Below are 26,910 nucleotides of genomic sequence, written 5' to 3' on the forward strand. Positions count from 1 at the left end.
AAACATCAGTGCTGCTAGAATTAACATTATTTTTACTAGTTATGGGCATCACAGTTTCTAAAGTGAAGATGGTGAAATATTCAGAAAAGCTTTTGTTTTAATGCAGTTACTGAAATCTCTAAAGACATCTGTTGCTATTTCATATTTACAGTTGGAATGATCTGTCCATTAATGAAGATGGAGATATTGATGTGATAAAATGAACACGACGTGAAAGGAAGGCAAAAAGAATATAACTAAAGATAAAATAAAGACTTTGTGGAAAGTTTGAAACTATGAAAGAATATCTTGTTCCTAGGAAACACAAACTCTTAAAAATTAAAATACACATAAGATATAAATTTTTCTTTCCAAACCTGAGTTTTCTTCTAAGAATAAGAAAAGAACTATGAAGAATACATCTGGCATATAGAAAGAATTGGAGTAGAGACCCTTTAGAAAAGTAAAATTTTTACACTTGAGTAACAAAACATAATTTCAGAAAAAGAGCAATGCTTAAATAGATGTTTGCCTGTTGATTTCTTCATAATTTGGGAAAATTTCAATTCTTTAAAATAGAAATCTTGGTATGCAACCAAAGGAAATTGTATGTGCAGGAATCAGAAATAATCTGGCAATCTGGCATCTAGGCAATGTCTCACTGTTACCAAAAATACAATAGCTAAGAAAGGTTGCTTGCCCACAGCTGCTGTCCTTCAAGGAATATTCTCTATAAGCATATTCTTGTAATAGTTGGTGACAAACACAAATAAATATAACTATATCCATAAAGAAAGATGTTCTTACTTTGCAGATAATGCCATGCACCAGTCTCTGTCCCTCTTTCTTTGGACCATAATACTTCCGGAAAATAGTATAGATCAGTGAGAGAGTGGGATAAATTGATGGATTGTGAATGTGCATATTGACCACACATTGCTAAAAAATATTTTCAGTGTTTCTTAATTTTACCATAACAGGCCTTAGAAAAAAAATCTGGGGAAAATGGATATTTTATTTTGAAAGTGTCCAGACTCTTCTCCCCAAACATTTTCATTTTTAGTATTTGTCCTCTGTTATTATTTTCTTCCTTAGACCCAATATGCTATTTGCCTTTGATTTTAGAGGTCTGTTAAATTTAATATGCAGAAGAGGCAAATCAGGTCCTTCATTTTTATAATACATTATGTAGGAATTTAATGGTTTGGTTGGATTTTTTTTTTTTCAAAATATTGCTGCTATTTGGAATAATGTTATACATTCATTCTTGTACAGGCTGCATTTCTTGTCCCACTGTTCCACAGCTTTGCTGTCATCTCCCAGCTCTCTCCGTTGAATTATTTCCCTTTAGTTTCCCTTTTCTATAGACTGCTGTACTTTCTCCCAATACTGTCATCTTCCATCCATTCCTAAACGTTTTTATTCTATCTCCTCTGCCTGATTCTTATATTTATCTTTTATGAACATGGACATAAACTAACATAAATTGCTCCAGAGACTTCTGTCCTCTAATTTACAGTTTAATGAAATCATAGCGGACTACAGATGTAAAGAAGGTGCTAAGGTAGCACACCTGAAATTCAGATATTTGAATATGCCATCATCAAAATCCCTGCTCCATAAGTTTTTGACAGCAACTTTTCCCCTCTCCTTAAAGGTGCACTTCTGGGTATATTTATCATCACTAAGCTGTTTGCTGCCTGTCTTCAAGGGTGTGCTGACAAGTGCACATCAACCTGATATGAACTTGGATCATCCTCGAAGAAGGAAAAATTTTTAGGTCTGAACATGGAAGGGAAGGCAAAAAGGAGTTATCTGCTGGGCCAGCTCTGAACAGAGGTATTCCTGAAAGATGACAGTGGAAAAAATACAAAACTTGATGAAAATTACTTTTTAGAGATTTGTTCATTACTGTGATTTTAACAGCTGGTCTTACTGGACTATATGGAGTCATCTCCAGAAAATCCCTGCCTGTCTCATGTGGGAATATCTCATTTGAGAAGTGGAATGTGCCTTAAGGCCAACATGCCCTAAAGATCTGTGCTTAAGGCACTGACATAATAAAGATAATTAATAATATGTATTAACATCTCATCCAAAATCAATGTGGTTGCCTAATGTGCCACAAAAGGCATGAAAATAGTGAGTGCCCCCTCTTTTACTGCAGCTTATGACCAGCTCAGAACATCAGCTACTGGAGTGCACTGATTTTGAAGTAACAAGTCAAAGACTGGTTTGCAATGGAGAAAGAAAAAAAATTGCAGCATTTGTAACTAAAAGTATTGTAACTAAGGGTACTGTCCAAAGGAGAGGCTGTGATTCAGATTCCTGACTCTGCACTGTATTTTTCATTAAACAGATATTGGCCAATAAATATAAGCAATCCAGAAAGCAAAGACCACAGATCCCTTTGCCTCCTAACACCATTGCCCAAATCATAAAGAATGAGATCTGTGCTTGCTCTCACTCCTGGCCCTGGTCCACTCAATCTTTAAAGGCACCAGGCAAAGAGGAACACATTCAAGAGGTCATATGGAGCATATCCATACCCCAGACTGCATGTGCTCTGGTGGCTGGGAAGGTAGGAGATGTCAGTCTGTCACAGACCAAATCTCTGCTCTTAGCACAGTATCATATAGAACTGGCTTCCATATAGCAGTGATGCTGTTGTAATGTCAGTGGCCTGCTTATATAAAAATAGTTTTTCTGTATCTCAACAGAGGCAGGATCAACTAACAAGTAAAAGGAGTTGCACTATGTGCCTTGGACAGAGGTATGTACACGAGCCTGTGAAAATGATGTTCAAGAGATGCTTTTATTGTTACTTATCCTTTTTGCTATCTGAAAATGCTGCTGTCTCAGTTGGCTCAGTTTATAATTGGCTTGATTTTGTAAGCCTCAAAAAAAGGACACATTTGAAGAGAATCAGACCTTTTTACTAGTATATTGTAATGCTTTCAGATATTTTTCTGCTAGAAATCCATGCTTTGGGAAGATTCAGATGCAAAACAATAGTACAGCATAAGAGGAAGGCAAAAGTAGTCATTACAGCTGTGAGCAACACAGCCATCTGAACAGCTCCTTAGCAACATTTAAGGAGCTGCATTTATGGAAATGGTTTAAGAGTCAGGCAGAGAGATGTATAATTTAGAAAGAAATAAATTAGGGGTCACCAGAATTTAAAATCCCTGAATGCTTGTTTACTAATAACAAGAAAGAGAGGTTACACAGTATACAGGCATTCAGTTAATATAAGCAACACAATCCCTACAAAAATAAATTTTGTAAAACCCACTGAGGAGTAAAGGTGAATATTCTGATATTCTGAAGTATTCAGCAGCTGACCCTGTTCAAATCAAAGCTGTTGTTCTCTGGAAAGATGGTGTAAAAAGCTCTCTTCACCAAAACTAAAATGCTACTGCTAAAACATTGTTTTACTTGCATTTCCAATACTGCATATGTGTTACTGTGTAAAGCCTGGGAGAGTATGTTTGCATGGCAGGTGCTCCACAAAATAAATCTGTACTGTACTTTTGTTTGCCACTAACAACATCTTGGAAGCTGGGAGATATGCCAGTAATCATGAGGCAGTTATGTTGTTGAGATACACCAAAAAGACTTCTGCTATGCAATTTTTCTGCAATTTTAGTTAACAATTTAGTTTCCATGGTAGTGGTGTTTGCTCATTCCTACCAAAACAGTTGACCTGATTTATTAATAAAAGAAATGAGCACGAGTAAGTAAAGTAAAGTTAAAGCTGTGGAGTTCCAAGAAGGATGTGGGGGGAAAACGAGCTGCATTTGGTCACCACTGAGCTTTTACAAAAAACAAGACCTAGCTGGGACCTGTGCTTCATAGAATCATAGAATCATCTGCATATGGGATTATGTCTGCCAGCACATATCTGTCTTTTACTTATAGATGAAAAAAAAAAAGAAAAAACCCAAAAAACAGATAGAAGAAGACATCAGGTTTTCTGCCTTTTTTTTTCCCTGTCTAAATGGAAGCAAAAATGGAACTGAAAATCCAAAATCAAAATGGAACTCTGTGGGGGGGGGGGAAAGTGTGGCAACTCTTTGAAGTTGAATTGAAATCACACCTGGATTTCTGAAAACATTTTTGGCTTGTGTTTTAGTTTGCTCTTGATCTCCTGAAACTTGACTTAATCAGAAAGAATTTTTCCTTGAGAGTAAACAGTGTAGACACCAAGAAGGCATGATTATGGGAAGTCACAAACTATTCACCCCTGTCCTCCAAGACACACCTCAGTGAGGTACTTGTTATCATCTTCTAAAATTAACTGATCTCCTCAGCTGTGATAGTGTCATCACCATTCTCCAAATTGGGTTTTACACTGCAGCATGAGACCCATGACACCACTTCAAAGTATGTCTAGGCTGTATATTTCTCTGCCTTGTTTATAACTTGTCAGAACAAATTGTACTGTGGTGTAACAGCTTCAGATCATGACCACACTGATTATTAGTCAAAGCTATGAGATAAACAACTAATTTACTTTATCACAGTGAAGGTAAAAATATGGGTGTTATCTTTAAACAAGCTACACCAGATAAAGTAATATGCCCTGTACATCTGATACTTGTGTTCTATCTCTAGCAGAGCCTCCAGATTCCTTCTTGCTAGAGATCACTCGTCTAGGAGAACCAGAGATTTCCTTATCTGGCTGGCCAAGATGCCAGAGTGATGCTTTGTAAAAGAATCATCAGGATATTGCACAGCATGTGGCTGTGGACTTAATTACCACAGCACGCCTTATCTGGCACACCTTCTCTTTAAAACAGCAGTTCTAATCTTGACTTGTGGTCCTATAATTATACCTTCCCCACGGTCCCTAATAAAGCTCTCTTTGCTTTGTGTAGAAGGAGGCATTGAAAACTGTCCATCAAATATAAAGAAAATCCTATTCATTAAATTAAAAACAATGTTGATACCTGAGAACCTGAATATTCAGCACGTAAAAATGTCGAGATTTTGTCCACATGGCATTCACAAACTAATCCATTCTGCAACATTGTACCTCAACAGAATCAACTTGCTTTACTTGCATACGTTTTTAATATGAATAGACATATATAGTACAATTATTTTTTTCTAAATTTAGATAATCTCAAATGTTTATACAGCCTAACAGTAAAACAAATAGGGCAAACTTTTAAGTGGAATATCATGCTTCTCAGTACTGCTTACCCCGTTATCTGCCACAGTTTCATTTTTAGTAAAAGAACAAATAATTCTTCTGCTCCTTAAAATGATGACATGAGATAGCTAAAATATTACATGGGCTGAAAGGTGATATAAAGCCCTCCACCCCAATCTTTTTAGAAGACTTTACCTACAAAGTAGTTTCCAATAACTTTACAAAAAGGACTCTTCCCAGTCAAGCCTTACAAGGACTACTCCCACAGATGCCCATCCTTAATGCTTTCTAATTCTAGTTTTGCCCTACTGTCAGAGGAACACTTCTGTTTTTTTATAAATTGGCCACTGTTGCTTTTTCAGCTCTAAAAATTTTCTACAGTAAATATTTGGAGAAAAAGTATAAAGCCTGCCAGAAAAATCATTCAAAATTTCAACATATCCACTTCCCACCTGAGCACAGCACAGCTTGGACATACTCCATCTAGTTTTGGGAAGAAGCAAACATAGCATACGATTTCAAATCTGATCATTTTTTATTGAATGTGAACCTTGACATAGACTTAAAGGTGTTTTCCAACCTAAATTATTTTATTTTATGATTTTATCCTTCTAATAGCAGAAACAGGATGCTAGAGAGCCACTGTTCCCATGTTAGAGAGAAAACATGGGGAGCACTTGATAAAGAGTGTAATACATACATTTTACACATTGTTACCATGAAGCACAGTCTTAATAGAAAAACAGAACGTTGATGAAGAATCTTTTTAACTTGTACAAAGACAGATTAAATGAAAACTTGTAAAACTTCAAGCAAAAAGAGAACTGTCCATGCAGAAGACAACCACTAAGTATTAAAGTTATAAGAGTTATTAAGTATTTCCTTAAGGAACCTGAATAAACAAATGTCAACATATAGCAGAAGTCTTCTAGAAATATAACTGGTATGACTGGGGGGAAAAAAGTGAACTGTGTGGTTCATTTTGAATTATATTAATTGGGAAATAGTGAAAACCTGTTTATTTTCCACTTTATATTGTTTTCTACAAGACATGCTCATTTCCCATTCAAAATGTCTGATGCAATAGACTTTCCTTCTTAGGGAAGAGTGTTCTGACAAGGAATTGGTGGCAATGAAATAATATGTATTTTAGATATTTCTGATGTTAAGATTTTTCAGCCAAGTATGACTGCCTGTTTTTCTCACTATCCCAACACAGACATGTTGGATGGAAGTAGTTCTGTGTGAAATATTTCTTAGAGGTGAGGTATCCAAAATTGTGTGCTTCCCCAACATGAAAAGAATTACTTTTCAGTAAAATATTTTTTGAGCGTACCAAAATAACGCTCCACAGTATAGATATTTATCAGAGGCATAAAGTAGTCCTTGTCCTATTTTTCTGACATTTACTTGGTATGATGAATAAAGGAGTAAAGGAATGATAATGTACAATAGGAGAAACACATCATAGCACCAGATCTCTGCTGAATCCCTGAAGGCATGGGAAACTGGATCCCAGCAGAAACCCACTGCCCACAGCAGCTGAGAAAAGCAGGGTAAAAGCAGGAGAAGTGCTCTGAGTCAAAGTGCTGTCTGTCAAACAGAATTTCCAGGAAGGGAGTTATAGGTGCTGTTACCAGACATTCAAGGACAGGTTAAGTAGGAATGCAAGAAAATCATCCAGATTGTAACAGGCTAAGTGAGCTTTCATGTGAATACTTGTTTATAAGTCTGTGTGAAAATAATTCTGCCACATTTATCTATACATGGAGAACTTTCTCTAATTAAAAACACTGGAGTTTACAGGCTCCAGGCCAGTGGCAGAAAAACCAATGCAAAATAAAATCTATAAAATACAATAGAGGGGGAAAAAACAAAAAAAAGGAAACAATTGGAGCCCTTGTAAGACACAGCAGTATTCTTGGTGTCGCTATTCCTTTGTTAATCAGGAAAATAGCAAAGTGACCCCACTTAGCTTCACTGCAGAAAAGGGTGGAAACATCATTGAGCTGACAGCAATCTAGGCAGGCTCTAAACAAAGGAATCTAGTTTTTATGGTCACATTTGCATATGTTACACAGCCATCTGTTTGCCCGTGTCCATATTACTTTTTTGTAGAGATAGACAACATCCTGTTGTGAGTTTGAGTGTAATAACATATGGCAAATCCTTACAAAAAAGTACAGATTTAAGTGATACAACTGAATAAAAACACAATCAACATCGCTCTTCAGTTTAATTTGTTAATAACTGGGATTACTTCAACCTCCAGGTCTTTTTGATGTTACAGAAATTTTATCAGAAAGTGCCACAATGAGTTTTTATAGTTAAACAAGTGTAATAAAATGATACTGGATTCTATTTCGCATCTTTGAATTTCTGGTTCTGCCCCAGTAGCACAAATTGTTATGCCTGGTTTTATCTCTGTACAAACCTGCAGAATTGTTAAAACCCAAAATGATTAAATAAAATTTAGTATTTCCAAGTTAAGTTATGAACAGAAAAACAAGCTGTCTTAGCAACCTAACATGCAATTCTTGTCAAACAAAATATCTCAGGCAAAAGTTTTGAAATTATTTTCTTGAGGAAAATAATTTTTTAATCTATCACCTGATTTGCTTCATGGCTTTTATTAATAATTAATTTTTTTCAAGAAGTGGCATTGGTATTTCTTTCACAACATTAAACAAGCAAAAAAACTAATTTTTTGCATCTTCTTTGAAACAGAACAATGCACATGAGACCATTATTACAGTAATTCCTTGGTTTGTCCCATTTTGCTTTTTTCTCCTCCTGTTCTTTACAGATAACAAACTGATTAAGGGGAGAGATTAGGGAAAAAAAAGTCCACAGAACTGAAAATTTAAAAACATCTTTACAAGGAATGTGGGAGTTTTTTCCGAAATAAAGATTTTTTTTTTTCCAAGAGTAAGAATTGGGTAAAAAAATCATTGGCCAAAATTGTAATTTTGAAAGCAATATTTTGCAAAACATCATCCACTCTTATTAAAAATCTCTCAGTTTCTTATTTTGAAATAATGACTGTACATAATTTATTGCAGCTGATCTTTGTTTTGTAAATCTGGTGACAAAGGAGTCAACAGATTTTGGGAAGGCATGGTGGTGAGTGGTGGTGAAGGGCACTGACCGGCTCAAAACTGCCCCAAACAGCTGGGGCTTCATGGAGTTCCAAGGAATTACAACCTCTTACACCAGATCTAAATATATCTGCATCTCAAGAGTTTCTACTAACTAAAATAATCATACTTCAAACAAAGGTAGCGGTTTGTCATGATTTTTGTATCTGCAGAGTTTAATTACAGAACACCTCTGAGCTCTCCTTGAGAAGAGACAAAACTAGTCTGGTCCCCACCTGTGACAGAAAATTGGGTTTCTTTCAATTTTCTGATGAAGAAAAAAATGTATTCAAAGAAAACAGACCCTTTCCAGTAAAAGCTTTTACCAAAATATAGCACTGAGCAGTTGTGCTGTGTGAAAATGGTATATTTCTGTGATTGATTTCCATGCTATGCAGGGATCACAGTTAGGATCCTTTGCCTTTTTTTACTTCTGTCCACCTTCTTCATATAAACCACACAAAAATAACATGAAGAAGGGGATTTTTAAAAAAAAAGAGTTTGGCTTTTGTTAAAAGAAAGTAATGGAAAATTCTTGAAATAATGCCATGTAGGTAAAACGTCAACCCAAGCAGATATGTAAATAGTCATAGGATCATATTCTTCTGGGCTGGCTCTAAAAAAACTAAAGCCAGAAAAAGCTTTAGGAAAGGAAATCCAGTTGTTCCTGACATGTTCCCTCAGCCAGGGAGTGCTTAGCTGACGGCAGAACATGACACTACCAAGGGCTGCTCTGGACAGCTGCTCAGGACTTCTGGGGTTGGGGTCCTTGAAGTCTACAATTGTTCTGATTCTGTTCACAATTAGCAAAAAAAACCCCAAACAATTGGAGTCACATTAGAGATCCTTCTGCTTTGTAAATAATTTTATTAAAGACAAGGGAGAGATATTGAGGTAAAGACCCTAAGAAATAGAACTGGGAGATTAAAGCTCCTCTGGTAAGTAAGTAAGTGTCATGGTCTGGGAAAGGCGTTCTCCAAATCAGCACTCCCACTAAAACCATGTGCCACCCACTCCCCCCTTCCCCACCCCCTGCAGCACTCTGGAGAGGGAACTGGAGGCAAAAAAGGCAAATATCACAGGCTGAGATAAGAACAATTTACTGGAAACAGCAATGAGATAAGAAAATGAACAGCAATAGCAACAATACTAATGACGGAGGGTACAAGAAAGAAACAATTCACACAAAATCCCCCGAGAGCAGGCAATACCAGCTGGCTCCCTCTGGCACCTTTGCTCAGCCAAATCCCTTCTCCTCAGAAGAGAGTCTTTTCTGCTCCTGCCTCTGGCAATGACATGAGTGTTATAGAACAACCTCAAGGTCCTGGCCATGCTGCCTCCTGGATACTGAAAAGAATTAACCCTGTCCTGGCAGGAATGAGGACAGTAGCTGTCCTCTTTCTAGAATTTGGCAAGACTGTGATTTCCTGAGCAGGTTGCCACTGGGCCATTTTGTCTAGCTGCATTTAATGGATCTATTCAGCATGAATTTGCATCTTTCATCTTTGAATTTATCCATATTTTTGGCCTCTTCAACATCCTGTGGAAAGGAGTTCCATGATTTAATTATGCATTGTGTGAAAAAGTACTTCCTTTTTGCCTGACTCTGCTCTCCTACATTCTCATTTAGTGTTTCCTCATTCCTGCCTTACAAAAACAGTGAAATCCATGCCTTTCAAAACTTCTAGACCTCTGTTAAATCCTTCCCTTTTTTGGTGATCACCCCTCTTGCACTCCATCGCTTGTCTTCCACCTGGAAGCCAAATCCATTTATGCAGTAATGCTCAACAAACCCTGCTGCACCCAGAGCAAGGTGGCGGCATTCTGGCTGAACTGGTGGCCTGAGCTTGCCATGGCAATATGGAATGTGGCTAGGATGGATGTTTTATTTAGTGAGCTTTTCTCTGAGAATCTAAAATGCCATGGTCTATCACCATTTCACTCCATGAAGGAGGCTTCACTTAGGTGGTATTTTACATTTCAGTAATGGAGTGCACTTTGGTCTGTGGAAATGACTTCACCTTTGACTTTATGCTACAATTTGGGGGGAAACTGAGCATAACCTTTACCTCATTTCTTTAACATGTTACCAAATTCTAAGATAAGGTAGACAACATCTAAAAAAAACAGGGAAAAATTCCATCCTCAGTTGTACTTCAATATCTTTTCGATGTGTAAAAAAATTACAAACTCCTAGTCAGTGCCTAATTTGGTGTCTGGGGGAGGGGGAGATTCTTCCCTTTTTATTCTGGGCAAATGTTCCTGGTAAGTCACTATTTTAGCTTTGACTGTTTGGAATTACCATTGCAGTTCATTTATTTAGGCTTGAAACAATTTTCTATAAGAAATATTTGTCTCTGAATTTACATGACATTTCTGGCATCAGCTTCACAATTGCACCATAAAACTCGTTTATTTCCAGAACTTTCAACCTCCCTGTCAACACACAGCTGGAATGGAACAGAAGGCAGACAACTACAGACTGTTTGTGGGCTTTTGAAAGAAATGCATTAATCACTAAGCCTGATATGAAAAGGTACAACTGACTTCTTAACCACTTTCTCTGCTACAAACCATCTTTCACTTACATTACTGACACCTCTAAAATGTGTTCTTGGGGAAAAAGGGTGAAATTGCCAACAAGTACAAATCTTGAAGGGATTTCTTTCTGATTGCAGAAAAGGTCTGGGCTGAGTAATTACCAACGGCCTCTATCATCAACTTTAAAGAAAGCTGCACCAAAGTATGGATGCAGAAACTACCTGTGCTCCTGGAACTAACTGTAGCACTACTCAGAGTTGAGAGACAGGCTGGCATAAACCAAGTTTTAGGAACTTTCTGCTGTGATACTAAAAATGGAGAAACCTGGAACAGCAGCAGCATCAGCTTATTTCACTGCAAAATACATAGATATGACATCTCACTGATGCAGCATGCAGAAAAAGAAGAGAAAGGAGGAGACAGGGAGATCATGAAAAAATCTAGTACAAGAAGCAGAGATATGGAATGTGAACAAGTGTGAATGGAAAATGCTGCTGCGCCAGAAGCTTAGGCACAGTATCTGTGGAAATTGGCTGAAAGAATTTGAGAATACCAATCTAACAAAGAGGAAAAACCCAATGCTGTAGCAAGAACATGTACTGACTATGACAAAGGATGAGGTTGATATTTGACACAGAAAACGGGGATGTGGGTAAATGTGAGGGTGCTGCAGAATCATCATAAATTCTACAAGAAAGGAAGTAAAAGGGGAGGTAGTTCTTAGAAAGGAATTGGAAAAGAGAAATCAGAAAAGAGGAACACCCTGGATTTCTCTGAAAATCTGATTGGCAGTCACCTGTAGCTGAAACTAGAAGATGATGATGAATCAGAGAAGAACCACAACAGACCTTAGGCAATTTTCAGTGCAGCCATAGAAATACCTACAAACTTATGCAGAATCAAAGTATTTCCTTAGTGTAAATTAGAGTTGTTTTCACTTTTAAATTCAGTAGACAGTGAAGGCAATCTTTATATGAAAAAAATATAAAAAACAAAGATTAGGAATTCAATCTGCTAAAATAATTTGAAGTTTTATCAACTTCTAAACAAACATATATGGCAAAGCATAAATTTGCACCCTTCTATGCTACTTTCTCTACTTAAATATGCCTTGGATTGCAGCCAAAATATCATTCATAGGAATCAGAACAACACATCAAGAGTGATGTCAGAAATATATGGTCATACACAGATGGCAAAAAGATTTCTTTCAACCCACATCAGTAGATAAGGACTTGAGATCCATTTTTTGAACATGTAAGAGCTGCCTGAGTCAGAAAATGCTTCATCCTATCACCTGCATTTGTCCCCTGTGTAATGTAATGCACCAACATCCCTTCCAGCACTTCACTCAGCTGTTGTTCCATCAGCTGCCTCTCAAGGAGACCTTGAGCACTGGGCTGGGCAGTTGAGCTGTAAATGGGACTACAGTGCTGGGTATCACTCATTCTTTAAACCACCTTTCAAACAGGCCCCTTAAGGATCCCAGCACGTGCTGTACAGAAAGGGTAACAAGATGGACCTTATCCCTCTGCAGAAGGTATGTCAGCAGGAGAAAACATTCCATTTCTAACAGAGAAACTGGTCATGATGAAAGACAATTAAAGCTTCAGCAAATTCTGTTTAGGAAATGGGACTCAGTTTTCATTATTTACAGAAGCTTACCTGTCAATGTATCAATGCTGTTACAATTCCAAATGTGAGTGCAAAACCTCTGTATGCTGCAAGAATTTGATGTTTCAGCTACTTGTTTACTTGCTATCTTCTTTTCTGCCTCATTCAATGACAGACCATTTCTAAATGATGGAGATGCAAAATTACACTGAACAAACAGGCTCTTCAAAACCTTCATGCTACTCTATTTCCCACCATGTTACTTAAGTCTTAAAGTAAGTAAGGATTACGCCATATTATAATCCTATTTTGAACTGACTGAGTGGCTTGTAAAACATTGTTTCCTCCTAGTTACAGATTGACTGCTCTGAAATAGTGCATTAGGATCTCAGTGGATAAATGGAGATGAGCAGGGCAATGAAATAATTTGTTGTTATTGTTACTAATCTTTTCTGATGTGATGCTTAGGGACATGGTTCAGTGGTGGACTTGGCAGTGCTGGGTAAATGGCTGGGCTCAATCCTAAGGTCTTTACCAACGTAAATGATTCTATGGTTCTTTGAAGATGTGAACAGCTCCAAGCTTTTGGCCAAAATATGTTGAGTACCTATCAATGGCACAGGCTGCTGAGGACACCGTGAAGTGCAGTACAGTGTCTCTGTTGTTGAGCAGACACTCTCCTGCACAGTTAATGGCAACCAGCAGGGCTAAGGATGGGCTGGCAGGAAAGAGTTGCCCTTGGCTGCAGCATGTCTTATATCCTGAGATATCTGGAAACAAAACAAATTCTGCAACACCTCTTCCAATTAAATTTGCCTTCCAATTAAGAATGTGGTGATATATAACAAAGATCTTTTTCAGAGAAATTTGTTTCCAGCTCTCTGCTTGATTTTCAGTAGAAAAGATGTCTTTGCCAAACAAATGTGTTCCCAGATTATTCCACCTTGTTCTGTGTCATTTCTTTACCTTGTGTAAAAGTGCAGGAACTTTTCTTGTTTCCACAGAGCTATGCCTACCTCATTACTAAGTCTCTGTGTCACTTAGAGATGTGCAGTACCTGACTTTCTGTTCCTGTGTCCGAGTTCCATGTCTCTTTACTCTGCCACGAACAATGAAGTCGACATTTCCTTCAACTGAGAAGAGCAAAGTACCTTTAATGTATATTTAAGGTTGCCAGTCACATTGATTGACACAGTGGGCTGCCAGAAGCATTAACGCACACGTCAAAAGGTGCACATTGATTCTGTTTGTTTAATCTTTAGTGGGGCAAGTACTACAGAACATGAATCCTTTATGCTTGTCAGGACCTTGCAAATCAATAGTAACCTTCTGTGATCTGCTGCTTTGAGCTAGGTGAGTTCATAAAGCTGTACTCAGTGCAAATCCACAATGCATATTTTTTGGAGGATACCTTGACCAGCCATACAGCATTACCTTAACCAGCCATACATCAATAAAATCAAGAAGGAGACGTTTTCCTTGGCATCTGAAGAAACATTTCCTGCCACTCTTTCTAAAGGGTTTCTTTACTTCTTCAGAAATATCAAACTAGAAGAACTTGAGGGAACATCCTACTAGCACTGAAAATATTTTAAGACTGTATTATTATCAACAACTATTGCAGACCACATGTACTTTGTCATGTGGTCTTGCTACAACAATTTTTTAAAAGAAATAAACCTGTCAGATTTGAGGAAAAGAACAATTTCTTTAGTTGAAATAAAAGCACAGTGGCCTGTGAGATGTGATTCTGCACTTGACTTGTAAGTACAGTACAGCACGGAGTATAATAGCTAGAAAGGGTGAAAAGTCCAACCATCCCCTAGAGTCATTAGGTGCTTAGGCTGCAGCAATGGATGAACTAATTAAATAAAAGTGAATTAGACTGGAGCCCTTCTTGGAAAAATACTTGGCTAATGACTTTGAAAAGAAAATGTCAACATACATTTTCAAAGTGTTTCCAGATTATACAATAAGGTACTAATAGAAAATCATATTCCCTTGAGAAATTTCTAGACTAGTTCTTCACAGGGCAAAGACAGCAAACAAGACCCTGATTGTTATGACTTCCAAGTTCAGAACAAAGATTGGGTGCAAGAATTTTCAGATTTTTTTTTGGTACAATTTTTAAAAGATAATATGCAAACATTAGTACTCATTCAAAGCACACAATTCTGATTATACAGTCTTTTTCCTAATTAATGCATACAATTAGGCAACATAGGAAGAAGATAATCATGAAGATGGAAGATTTCAGTAAAACTCTACCTGGATTTGCTGGAATAGTTCTTTTTGCAGGATCCCCTCTTCCATTTGCAGCATGCATGATCAAAGTATGGGAGCTGTATTATCATTAGTCCTCTAAACTAAACAGCACACACTTTCTCTCAGTAAAACCTTAGATTCTAATTTATTCCCACACATTAAAGGAAAAAAATAAGTATTGTGTGCAAACACTGTGTGTGTATGTATGTGTGGGAGGTATTTTGCAATGTAGATGCAGCTGTTGCTTTGTGAGCTGCAGCTAGTAAAACTAGAATTATGAGCTGAAGGTGTCCACTTTCAGGTTCCCTTTGTGGCATTATGAGGTCCTTGTGCATTTTTGATCCTGCTATCAACAAATATCTTTGCAGCCTTCTGAAAATTACTTTTGGCTTTGTCTGAAGGTCATTTCCATGCAAGATGAGGAGTTATTCTGTTGGCTACAGTGGAAACCTTGATACTGCTACCTTATTGCATTGCATCCATAATAGATAGAAACACTTTTCTTAAGTTTGGGTTATTTCCTTTAAAAATGCAGGAACCTCTCCTCCTTTACCCACTTAAAAAAACTAAGACTTTACAAAGCATTTAAAAGGAAAGATCCTCAATTGTCTTCAGTTAAAACAAAAAATCCCCACACTCTCTTCTGAGTCTATATTTGAGAAAAAATCTAACTTCACAACCTTCTGACTTTCTCCCACTGAACCTCTGCCTGGTTTATCAGGTCAGTGACAGTGCTGAGGATTAACCATCATTTGGTTCCTGCTGCTCTCACAGAGTTCCTGGGTTATGCCTCCTAATTAAGGGCAGATTGTTACTTTGCTTCCTAAAGATGCAAATATGTGCCAATAGGGATTTCAAGATGAGAAACATCAGCTTTACAAATAGCTCAACATATTTTTCAAAGTGGGTTATGAATTTCTATTTGTTACTTTCTCAGGGCCCAAGTATGAACTCAAAGGGAATTGTGCTTTAACATATAAATACCAAAATAATACAAGTAATTTGGAACTCTAAATTCCAGGCATTAAAAATTGCCTGGGAAAATCAGACAAGAGTATGCTCAGATTTGGGAAAAAGGATTATTTGTCATCTGTGAAGATTATGCCTCTAGAACTTTAGAAGGATTCAGCTTTGATTCATATTTTACAAATTATACTTCTGATGGAACCCTTGAACATAACCAGTCTCAGTTAGCAACAAGCCAGGTTATGCAGGTAAAAATTGACTACTTACATAGTTACTAAATGGCAGAGGAAATAGGAGAACAACAATTTCACCATAAAAACCAGGAAGACAAAGGAATTTTGCCAGCCTAGCAAAAAAATATGAAGGTAAAACTACTGAACAATAAATATGAATTTTAAATATAGGAGAATGCTTTCATACAGTGCAAAAAGAGGATAAATTAATTAATTTATAACTACTAAAGACACCAAGGAAATGGAGGCATGGGTAGCTAACTTGTACTGATTACCTTGTATGAGTATTTGTCATACAGAAAGAGAATCCACAGTACTTGTTCACATTTGAAGGGTCTAGGGTAACAGAAATAATATAAGTGTATCAGACCTGGAGTTCTTAAGTAGCTAGTAAACTATAAACTATAAAAGATCCACATGCTCAAAGAACCCTCAAGCACACAGAAACAAAGGTACAAGAGGCTGAAATAATTAATTTTGACACAATGTGAGACCATGACCCCTTATTAAACAAAGTTCTTGTTCCTGTTTAAGGCTGATCACAGCTTAGTTGGCCACAGGATATCCCGAGCTGAAAGGGACCCATGAGGATCATCGAAGTCAGCTCCAAGATGTATAACTGTACAAACTACAAGGCACATAAATGCAAAACTTCAGACACTGTCAAGTACTCAAGACATTGCAACAGTGATTCTTTCTACTGTCCTTCTGCAAGTCTTATTTTAAACAAACAGTGATATTGAAACATGAGCAATGGAAGAATGCACGACAAAGCTGGTGAGATCTTATGGGCCCCAACAGTAGGTAAAGGGCTCATTTGTTTTTTCATGGGCACTCCTTTTTACCTGGAAATACAAAAAATGCCGCATGGCCACCGGCACTGTTAATGCAGTCCCATGTGGCAAATGAAGCCAGTGTGCCTTGCATAAAATGCTATTACTGCGTTGTGCAAATATGATAAAGAACAATATTTACATGCCATTTACAAATTACAACTATTAGGAAGAAGCAATATAAACACTTAGCAGGCACTTCTTTCCTACCAGGAACCTGTAAGAAATGCTCAGACAAGATAATTGATTCCAAGTTTACTGCAGTCAGAGACTTCCCATGTATTTTATTGGGCTTTGGATCTGCACTTAAATCACAAATAGCTTTGCAGATGAGAAGAAGAACATTATACTAAAGAAAGAAGATAATAAATAATGAACTAAAAATTATTAACCTGAAAATTACCAAAATGAATTTACTTGCTATGGAATGATTTTGTCTATTTTGCAGCATTACTCTCTCCTTCTTCTGTCTCTGGAAAACAAAGGAGACACTGTTGTACTATATATTTATCACACACTGATTTCTCCATGTCAATAACTAACCTGGAGTCAAACAAGAGTTTACAAATGTATTATAATTAAAAATTCTTCAATATGACAAACACAGCTATGGAAGGACCACAAATATGATATGTAGGACTTAAAAGCTTTTTACAGCTCTAGTATTAAAAGTCTGGCTCATTAAGAACTAGTAAGCCTCTCACTGTTATTATCAAGTATGACATCAAATCAAATATCCACTGAATTCACTTTTCCCAACCTAACATAACTCCAGGCCTGCTGCTACTGAGTTATTACAACAAATATTTGCAGAAGAAAAATGAAGAAAAGCAAATTCTGTCACATATATGTGTGAAGAGCCTTGATCAAAAAACCACATTTAGAACATTATGAGTTTGTAAAAAAGTCTTCACAAAACTAGCATCCAACTAATATGTTGACTGTTTCAGAAAACCCTGTTTACATAGAACCTTGTACAAACAACACAGCCTTTTGATTTATTAGTTATTCTGTAACTAGAATATGCAGTTGCACTTGGAAGGTTCAAGCAGTCTATTGCTAAAAACACACTCTAAAAACTTGGATAGGAAATGTAAGCAATCTATGTAACATTTTAATAAAATCTCAATTGATACTGATTATTCCATCATCAGGTTTCAATGTATGAAGTTGAAATGTATGCTCACGTGAAATTAAAATTTCAGCAAATTCTGCATGCAGACACCATACAAACTGAAACACATTCAGTTCCACCGTATTGAACGCAACTTCGGTTGCTCGGCAGGAAGAACCATGTTTACACATTCCAACTGGCTGCATCCTCTAACAGCATTACAAACAAAAGATACTCCTGAAATTCAACACCAAAACCAAGATAATTCTTGCCAGCAGGCGGCCAAGAATTGGCAAATGCAATTTATCCATACCTTGCAATGAAGTTTAAGAAGTAAGCTAACCAGTCAGTCCATCCCCTAGGTGTGTGATTGCTTTCAGAGGTTTCAGGTAGGCATATTTCTAGTGTATTGCTGCCAAAATTACTAATGACCACAGTGTTGAAATGCCACCTTCTGAAAAATTCCACAGGCCTATTTGCTCTGCATTCAGATCCTCAATTTCTTAGTTGGTAAGAAGTTTCTTGGCTGACTAGTAACTAGTAACTTTAACTGAAGTTAAAGAGGTTCCTAACAATGGGAATAAGCACAGTGTAGCAATCAGCTTTAGAAAGAGACTGTTTTAAAAGACAAATAATTCTTACTTGAGAACAGAACTAATCAAACTCAGTTACACTGAGATAACAGATTAAGAGCCCCGCATTATTGGAGTGAAAAATAATTTTGTTGAAAGATTCTTTGCCATTTCTTGATCAAGATGAACCACACGGATGATTGTATTAATCAAACAGGGCAGACTGGGACATGTCAGGAGATTTAATAAGTTCTGCAGAGTTTTGGTTCCTACTCTTGCGCTAGTTCCTCATGGTTATTGTGATATTCTGGCTCTGCCGTAGTTCACAAGAGATTTATTACAGAGATCATTACATTCATTTGATACACTTTAATTAAAATATTAATTAAAGATAACTCTAACAAGGGACCTGGGATATATTGTGTGAGATCAGATTCACAGAATTACATGTTGCTTCTCATCTTCAAATGCAGACTCTTAAGCAGGGCTGCCACACAGAAGCAGGCTTCCTGCTTTATCTGCTGATGATAGGGACAACGTACTGGGTTTTTCAAGGTTATTCTTAAACTGAGAACTGTTTGGGATTTATGCTTTACTTGTAGTAAATTTCCATTTGTTTTGATTGAGAGTCCCAGAAATGTTCAGGGTTGTAAATATCTGAATTATAAATGATGATTCATTAATAGTTATAAAAACCTTTGCGGTAGTAGGCTTTTAGAGCAGAGAACATGCAGCTGATGCTTTTACATAACCCTGTCCCTCTAATACAAGCTATTAATCAGTGGGATCAGAAATATTTTCCCTTCTGAATATATCTAGCAAACACAGGCAGCAGATATGCTCAGAAAAATTAGAAGCTGTAAAGGTAAATTATGTGCAAATTACAATGTGGCTTCCCTGTGGATTTCACAGCCTTTGGAAGAGATACAAGTACCAATGCCTGGGCATGTACACACACATACATACACATAAACAAAATCAGGCCTTCAAATTACCTGTAGTAGCAATTATTTGGAACATCAGAAGAAATGGGACTCTTATTCATCTTCTGAAAGCATAAATACAGACTGAAAGCACATGTTATATTTGAAACATTTACTATCGTGTTCCTTTCGAACTGTAAGAGTAAATTAATGGATGTGCCAGAAAAACATCAAAGCACAGATGACCTAGAATGCCCAGTGGCAAAAGGGTATGTTATTGAATGTGAATTAATGGATAAAATGTTCTGAAAGATGATTTGATCTGATTAATAAAAGCAGGAACAGACATCATCCAGAATATCCTCAAAATATTCTGAAAGATAATGGAAACATAAATTATCTGCATTGTTTTGATAACAAAGCAAAGGTACTAATTTCAACACTTACTTGAAATCATTTGTTGGCTTGGACCTCCCTGCTACAGAAAACTTGTTAATAGAGGGATGTGCCTTCTGTCTTCTCCCTAAATGATATTACTGGCATTTACTCTTCCAGCTGGTGCCTGCTATCACAGCTGTGGGGCTTGGCACTCTGGAAGCCTTATGTGTGTCCTTCTTGGAGTCCCCAAATGTTTGGGGTTGGAAGGGACCTCTGGAGATAGCCTGGTCCATAACCTGTCTGTCTCTAACACACTCCATCGTACTCAGTGACACAGCTATCCATACTCAATGACAAGATCTTTACCAAGCCTTCTCTTCTCCAAGCTGAACAGTCTCCTTGCTCTTTCATCCTCTGCACGCATGACAGATGCTCCCAGTCCTTACTCGTCTTTGTGGTGCTTCATTGAACTCACTCCAGCAACTTCATGTCTTTCTTACACTGAGGAGCCCAGAACTGGATGCAGTGCTCCAGATGTGGGTTCACAGCATGGATTGTTAATAAACTGTGAAGCTCTAAGGCTCTCAGTAGAAGCTGTCATTAAGGACTATGAATTAAGAAGGCCTACAAAGTTATTTTTAGATTGAATCAAGACTGATTTGAAGAAAGGCCAACTCTTTAACTTTGCCAGCATGCATCAAAAAATAGTAACTTCTAGTGAAAGTATCGTTTGAATTCTCCAAAAAGAATAAAACTGCTTTTTCTCTGAAGTAAATATAAAGGATAACATCTACATCACTGAAAAAAATTTTATATCTGAAAAGGTTTCATACTTCATTAGCTCATTTTAACATACAAAAATTTAGATGCCAGTTTATGCAACAATTAAGCCATGCAAATATCAAATCATACTTTTATATGCTTATATCCCTTCTTCTCTTTAATTTGCTACACTTGGCTTTTGTTTCCAATTAAATGACTGAAGCAGTGCCTTTCTCTCTGTGTCACCTTCATCACACAGCAGCTAGAGCAATGGAGATGGCAGAGGGAAACAGAATAGATGCAATGCAAGTAAATAGACAGGGAGCCAAAACACGGGGAAAATGAAACTAATATTCCCTTCTTTTCATTCAGATCTGTCTTTGGCTTTGCATTTTAAAGGAAAGCTAGACTTTGCTATGATACTGTGAAATAATTTAGAAATCTTTGACAAAATTTGGTGTTAAAAAAAGAAGAATCTGCTTTGTCACAATAGAAAAATTCACTGGTCTAAAAAAGCATTGATCTGTTATTTTATTTCACATATTGAAATAGGAATAGAGTCAGTTTAGCTGTCAAATGGTTCTGTATGTCAGAATTAAGCAGTCCAGTGTTCAATCAGATAGCAGATTTCTAGGAATGGGCAATATTGTTTTATTCACATAAAGACAGAAGATGTCTATTTACATCTTGATACCATGCATCTTGGTGCTGGCAGTCAAAAACTTCTTCCTGATCCTGTAGAATACAAATTCAAACCTTCATATATGGATATAGTACCCTTACCTTTTCCAAACATCACACATTATTACAGTTTCCTTCTCACTCCTTTCTGGTAGGAAACATGCCTTCAGATACTAATTACTTGGAATTTATACTCTCTCCTGCTAGTTTTCAAATCCATCCTTCACTTAAGATAAGACTATATTTTAAAAAACCCGGAAGTTTTTTCACAGTAAGAACAGCTTTCACACCCTCAAAATAATGAATCAAATGAAGCAAGAAAGCACTCTCTGCAGAACCTGAACAGCACAGGGAGGCCCTGTGGCTTTGCAATAGATGGCTCCTGTGGATTGGTCTTTTAACAAACTGTCACACGGTCATTTGACACTTGTATTCAAATTAAGTGAGTGTTCCTAAACAGCTACAGAAACGCTAATTTGACATGGCTATGGTGCATACAGAAAACCAGAGGTAGCAAGATGTTATGTTATTATTGCATCTGATTTTTGTAAGTTGTTTATTCTCTGTTCTGGAAAATCAGCACTTTAGACTTCCTACCTGTTGTACCAGAAGAAGATATTATGGCTCAGTAACTTTTTCTTTTGTCGTACTGAATCTATGCCTAGTGGTGTTTGTTTTTACAAGAGTTATTCTCAGGTCATTCATGTAAAAATTCCCATTTGCATTCTAAATTATCTTCTGCTGTAAGTAACAAATCCATTTATAAAGACTTAATAAGGAGATCTGGAAGTAAGTAGGTCTCGAAGGCTAGCCTAGTTAATCATAACATTGACTTGAATAAATATGCATTTTAAATGATGGTATTTTTATATTGCTATAAATCTTCCTTCAGATAGCTTCATACAATTTTTAGAAAATCTTGTATTTTAGGGAAGAAAATAGTTTCAAAGTGTTATCATGAAATGAAAGAGCAGAGAACTTTTTTTCCTTATTTAAAACAATGAAAATTAAGATTGTGGCCTGTGATTTTCTATGTGTAAGTATTAAGGATCAATATTGAAGGATCAAGTATGAGTCAAATCTAGTGAGCTTGATCTAAGATCAATCACCAGTACAGTTTAAGTTAATAGCCCACTTCAGTTTTTTCTGTGTTCACCCCTGGCATTTAATTTATTTATTCCTTTCACCATCCTTATTTTAGTGAATGTTAATCTCTGACATTACTCAGCAAACACCGTTCTTCACCCGACCACTCTAAGTCACTAGTACAGGACCTGTCACATCAGGAAAAACCCAAAAATCCCCCCAATAACACTAGGCAGACACAGCTGATAAGGAGCAGTGACACAGCCTGGCACATCAGACCTCAGCCACATGTGCGATGGGCAGAGCAGCTCCCAGGAACTGTCACCTAGGGCAAGCAAAGGTCACCAATGGCACCATCTGGTGATCTTGGTGACTTGCCACCCACACCGTGAGGCACAGCCAGGCAGACCATGCATCAGGGAATGGTCTGGAGGCAGGAAAACCAGGCAGCAGCTCGCTTGATTCACCAGCAGCTTTCAGGAGCCTGCAGAAAACAGCTAAACAGGTCTGTAGGCTAAACTTCCATCAGGCAGAGCTACAACTAGAACTTCACTACGAAACACAACTGTGGAAACTGATCTGCCGTTTCTTTTCAGCAACATATATATATATATTTAATCTGTGCATTTTTTGCTTCTTGATAGGATATTTCTGATTATGATAAACAACAAGTTTTGCCATGCAAAGGAAGCTTTTGCTTGTCTGCCTTTGGAACATACAAGGAAAGCATCTTCCAGGCTGAAATCAGACTCCTAGAATATTAAAACAGCAAAGTCCAGGAAAAGTCTGGGAGTACAACTATCCAAATCTTATTAAGCATTGGTTTGTTTCAGAAGAGTTAAACTATTTCCTAACATTTAAATTATTCTGTGTCAAACTGCATCTTTGATCAGGACTTCCTACATCATGGGGTGATATTACAAGAAAAAACGCACACGTAATATTCCAACGTGGCTGGTATGAGTGGAGCTACAAGGAAAGGGAAAATAAAGGATTAGACAGACCACAATGCCTGAAGGCCTCATGCATTGTTTGTTGTCAAACACTAATAGTCTAGTTTGATGTTTCTCAGAGTGATGTAAAACACGTGGTAACCTTTGCCCATTCCTTACTCTGGAATTCCCATGTACCAAATGCCACTGAGGCAGAGCAGCTTCCCTGGGATGGCTGCCAGCACTCTGAGTACAGCTTGCTGAAAATAAACCTGGTGCCAAGAAGATGCAAAGGGTAATCACTTAAAGGGAAAGATGCCATCAGAGGATTAAGCAAAAAAAGACTACAGCAGAGAGAGAGGAATATACGTCTTTAAAGTAAGAAACAAATGACAATTTCAGAACAACTATTACAGTTCCTAGGGCCTATTTCATTACTTACAATAATTTCAGGTGCCTGTAGGCAAGTTTATTTTAAATTTGTACTGATTTCTTCAGAATGATTAGGAATCTGGAATCTAGACAAAGGCATAGCCTGATTTGCTGATGTGCTAGCGACAAGAAGATGTCTGCCAAATTCATAATTCTGCCAAATTCATTGATTTATGCACATATACTTGTTTGGAGATATGGCAAAGGCTTTGTAATCCCAGAAATTGTTAGATATTTGTCCCTTCAAAGTAAAATGCAGTAGAAATTAGTTGTCAGAATATTAACACAGAATTTACTTAAAACATGTAAACCAGCAAGGCCTGGTTGATAAAACAGGAGAGTAGAATTTTTCTTACTATTAGACTCAGATATAAGCTGAATCCTAAAATTGGAAACAATTTCTTTATGTAACATAGCCCTCTTCCATACATGGAAGATTACTATGAAGCCAAGCAGTCTTCTCCTTTCATGTATAAAAAGACAATTGTGTCTACCAAGTTATCTGTACTGTGCAGTTTTTCAGGATACCCTGACAGCTTAAGTACCCAGTCACAAACATGATCTTTCACCTTATGAGCTTGTGTTAGATCCTAATTTCTTTTTCATATCTGTATTTAATAACAATTAATAGGTGAAATCTTTCAAACTGATATAAAATATAGAAGGGCATAGAAACACGTCAAATCCATAGATATATTTTGCCAGTTTTCCAAAGCAACAATTGCCTAAATATCATACAGACTCTCTAAAAATGATTGAGTAATTGAGAAATCAATTGTTGGTACTGTGCAGTGGTATTGTCAAAACCTGCAGAGACATTGGCACTTCCTCAGTATTTAAACAGTCCTAGATGCAAAGCTATTCACATAATTAAATACATTGTTCAAGATCTAAAACAGTCAAAGCAATTAAAATAACAGTTCTCCATATGAAAAAAAAAAAAAGAATGAGCATATTCTTGCTCTTGTGAAACACATTATTTGAAGGTAATGTCACAATGACTTTTATTTCACATACCAAATAAAATTGCCACAACAAATTCTCAAAGACTGTGTGAACCGCCCAGATAATCGCATGCAATGGGATGTCACAGGGTGAACCACTGAGGTTAAAAAACATTCTGGAGTAAAAAATTTCATTGATTTTCATTGTTTCTTTTTCTTAATGGGCAAATCTCTACCTTTCCAACAGTCTTTTTAGGTTTTGTTCTGTTTTGTCCCTCATTCTCAAGGGTGAATGCTTTCCAGTACTCTATAAACTAGAACTGTGGTATCTGTTACATTTCATTTGCAGTCTCAATTACTCTCTCTTAAACATGTGATGATTTCTTTGAAAAATTGGGAGAAATATTTCTTGCACTTGGAAAGGGAAGTGTTGAGGAATATGATAATCCTGAGTTTCTTAGCAGCTCATTTTGAAATTTCACAGAAATGTCTCCTACAAAACCTTTATCCTGATGCTGGTGACAGCCTTTATGTCACCACAGACATGCAACCAACCATTGTAAAGAAATCTTTGTAAAGTTGGAGTCAAGCCCCTGAGTACAGCTGATGTTTAACAGATTAATTTTTTTAAAGAACAACTTCTGTAAAAATACTGGGGGGTCAAAATATCAAGACTTGATGGAAACAAGGAGAAACAGTGCTGATACAGACTTAATATCAGCAATTCTAGAGTCAGTATCAGACAGAGAAAGGTGCATTATTACAGATGTTTAAAAAGGCAAGATACAGTGGAATTTCCACCCACCCTCCCCCCCTCATCATTCTCTGTATTTACCCTTTCCCATTTCTTCCTCCTCCACTCTTTCATCCCTATCTGCCCCCACCCTGCCTGCCCAGTGGGGAGCAGAGCCAGGGCTTTTGGGTCAGAGATGACAAATTCTCTGTGGGAGATTCTGCTCGCAGCCTGAGCTGTGCCCAGGGATGCTGAGGAAAGCTGCACTCTCAGCAGAGCTATGGGATCACTGGATTGGGCGTTCTCTGCTCTGGGGGGGCCTGTAGGAAACAAAGCTCCAGGGTATGTGAGGTTTCTACTGGAACAAGTCTGTGCTCTGGGTTCAGAGGGACATGGGTACAGCTTGTACTCAGGGTGCATATGGTAGGTGAACTAAACACCTCATTTTTATTTTTTTTAATAAAAAAATCAAATCAGAAAAAATCAGATATATGAATTCATTCTACCCCCATTGCAAGAATTCCCAATCCCTACTACACAGAGCAATTTGCCATGACAAATTATTTATTTTATGAAATGGCAACTTGCCATAGTAGAAAACTGTCAACATAAACTGCTTAAACAAATGTTTGATTGTTCTGCAGTCAAATAACCAGATTCACAAAGAATAGAAAGCATAAGAATTGTATTTAAACACTAAATGATCTCTGAGTTAATAAAAAAAAAATCTGAGTTTGAAAATATGGAATGAAAAAAGCTTGAATCTCCAACTTTTAAAAGATTTATGCACAGAGAGGGAAGCCATTTCCAGAAAGCAGCCTTTAATACATCTGCATTTCTACCTGTGGGGAATACACGTGTCTTATTTAAATGAAATGTTACTGATCTGATTTACATTTTGCATACAATATTTTCATTCTCTGCTGCTACTGCAACACACTTTGCAACGTAGAGCAAGAGCCTTAAATAATCTCTTAGCTCAATACATTTTTTCCTAGGATAGCATTTCATTTGGTATGAGTCTGAACATGATATCATGTTCCTATTTGGGATACAGAGTCTCTGAGACCATATCTGCTTGCCGTTCTCTCTTTCACTCTCTTATCAGTCACAATCAGAAATGCTTCTGACATCTTCTGATAGATGAGGCCATACCTTCTTCTGAAGCCTGCCTGCAGCACAGTGCATCGACTGCCTGTAACTCTGCTCACAGATCAGAAGGACAGTGTACTCGCAATGGTTCACAATCAGAGGAAAAAAGATTATTTTCCCTTTGATATTTCAATTTTTAAAAATCATTTAGATAAAAGATTCTTTATCCCTAAATGTAGTAAGAAGATAATTTTTAGAAGTAGTAAGCAGCTGCTGTGAATGTAATATAAAATACTGACAGAAGGGTCACTCTTTTCAAAATGAGCTCCCCAAAATATTTTAAAGAAGAGGGTAAGTTTGAAAGTTCTGAATGTGGCCCTTAAAAGAATCTTCATTTAAAGTCAAAGTGTTGGGGTGACCAAGTCAAGCTAAAACTCCTTCTATGCCTCTGTTTGTAAAACTAATAATGGTAAAGCCTCTCTTAAAAAAACCCAATTTTTGCTTTATTCGTCAGTGTGTTCAAAAACATCCTTTG

At 37.1% G+C, this 26,910-nt stretch overlaps 1 protein-coding gene across 4 annotated transcripts in view; it reads right to left on the minus strand.

Moving 5' to 3' along the window:
* The window catches only part of PDE7B (phosphodiesterase 7B), a 170,587-nt gene that overhangs the window by 133,386 nt on the left and 10,291 nt on the right, over nucleotides 1-26,910 (minus strand). For 2 of the 4 annotated variants that reach the window (XM_038131289.1, XM_038131288.1), the window contains exon 1: nucleotides 787-25,347. The exons of the other annotated variants lie outside the window; for them this stretch is intronic. In XM_038131289.1, coding sequence (XP_037987217.1) covers nucleotides 787-903 — 117 coding nt within the window. In that variant the 5' untranslated portion in view covers nucleotides 904-25,347. Of the gene's footprint in view, nucleotides 1-786; nucleotides 25,348-26,910 lie in introns of those variants that run through there. 4 annotated transcript variants of the gene reach the window in all.

Source organism: Motacilla alba, chromosome 3 (genome assembly GCF_015832195.1).
Source record: "Motacilla alba alba isolate MOTALB_02 chromosome 3, Motacilla_alba_V1.0_pri, whole genome shotgun sequence".
In the NCBI taxonomy this organism is placed as follows: domain Eukaryota; kingdom Metazoa; phylum Chordata; class Aves; order Passeriformes; family Motacillidae; genus Motacilla; species Motacilla alba.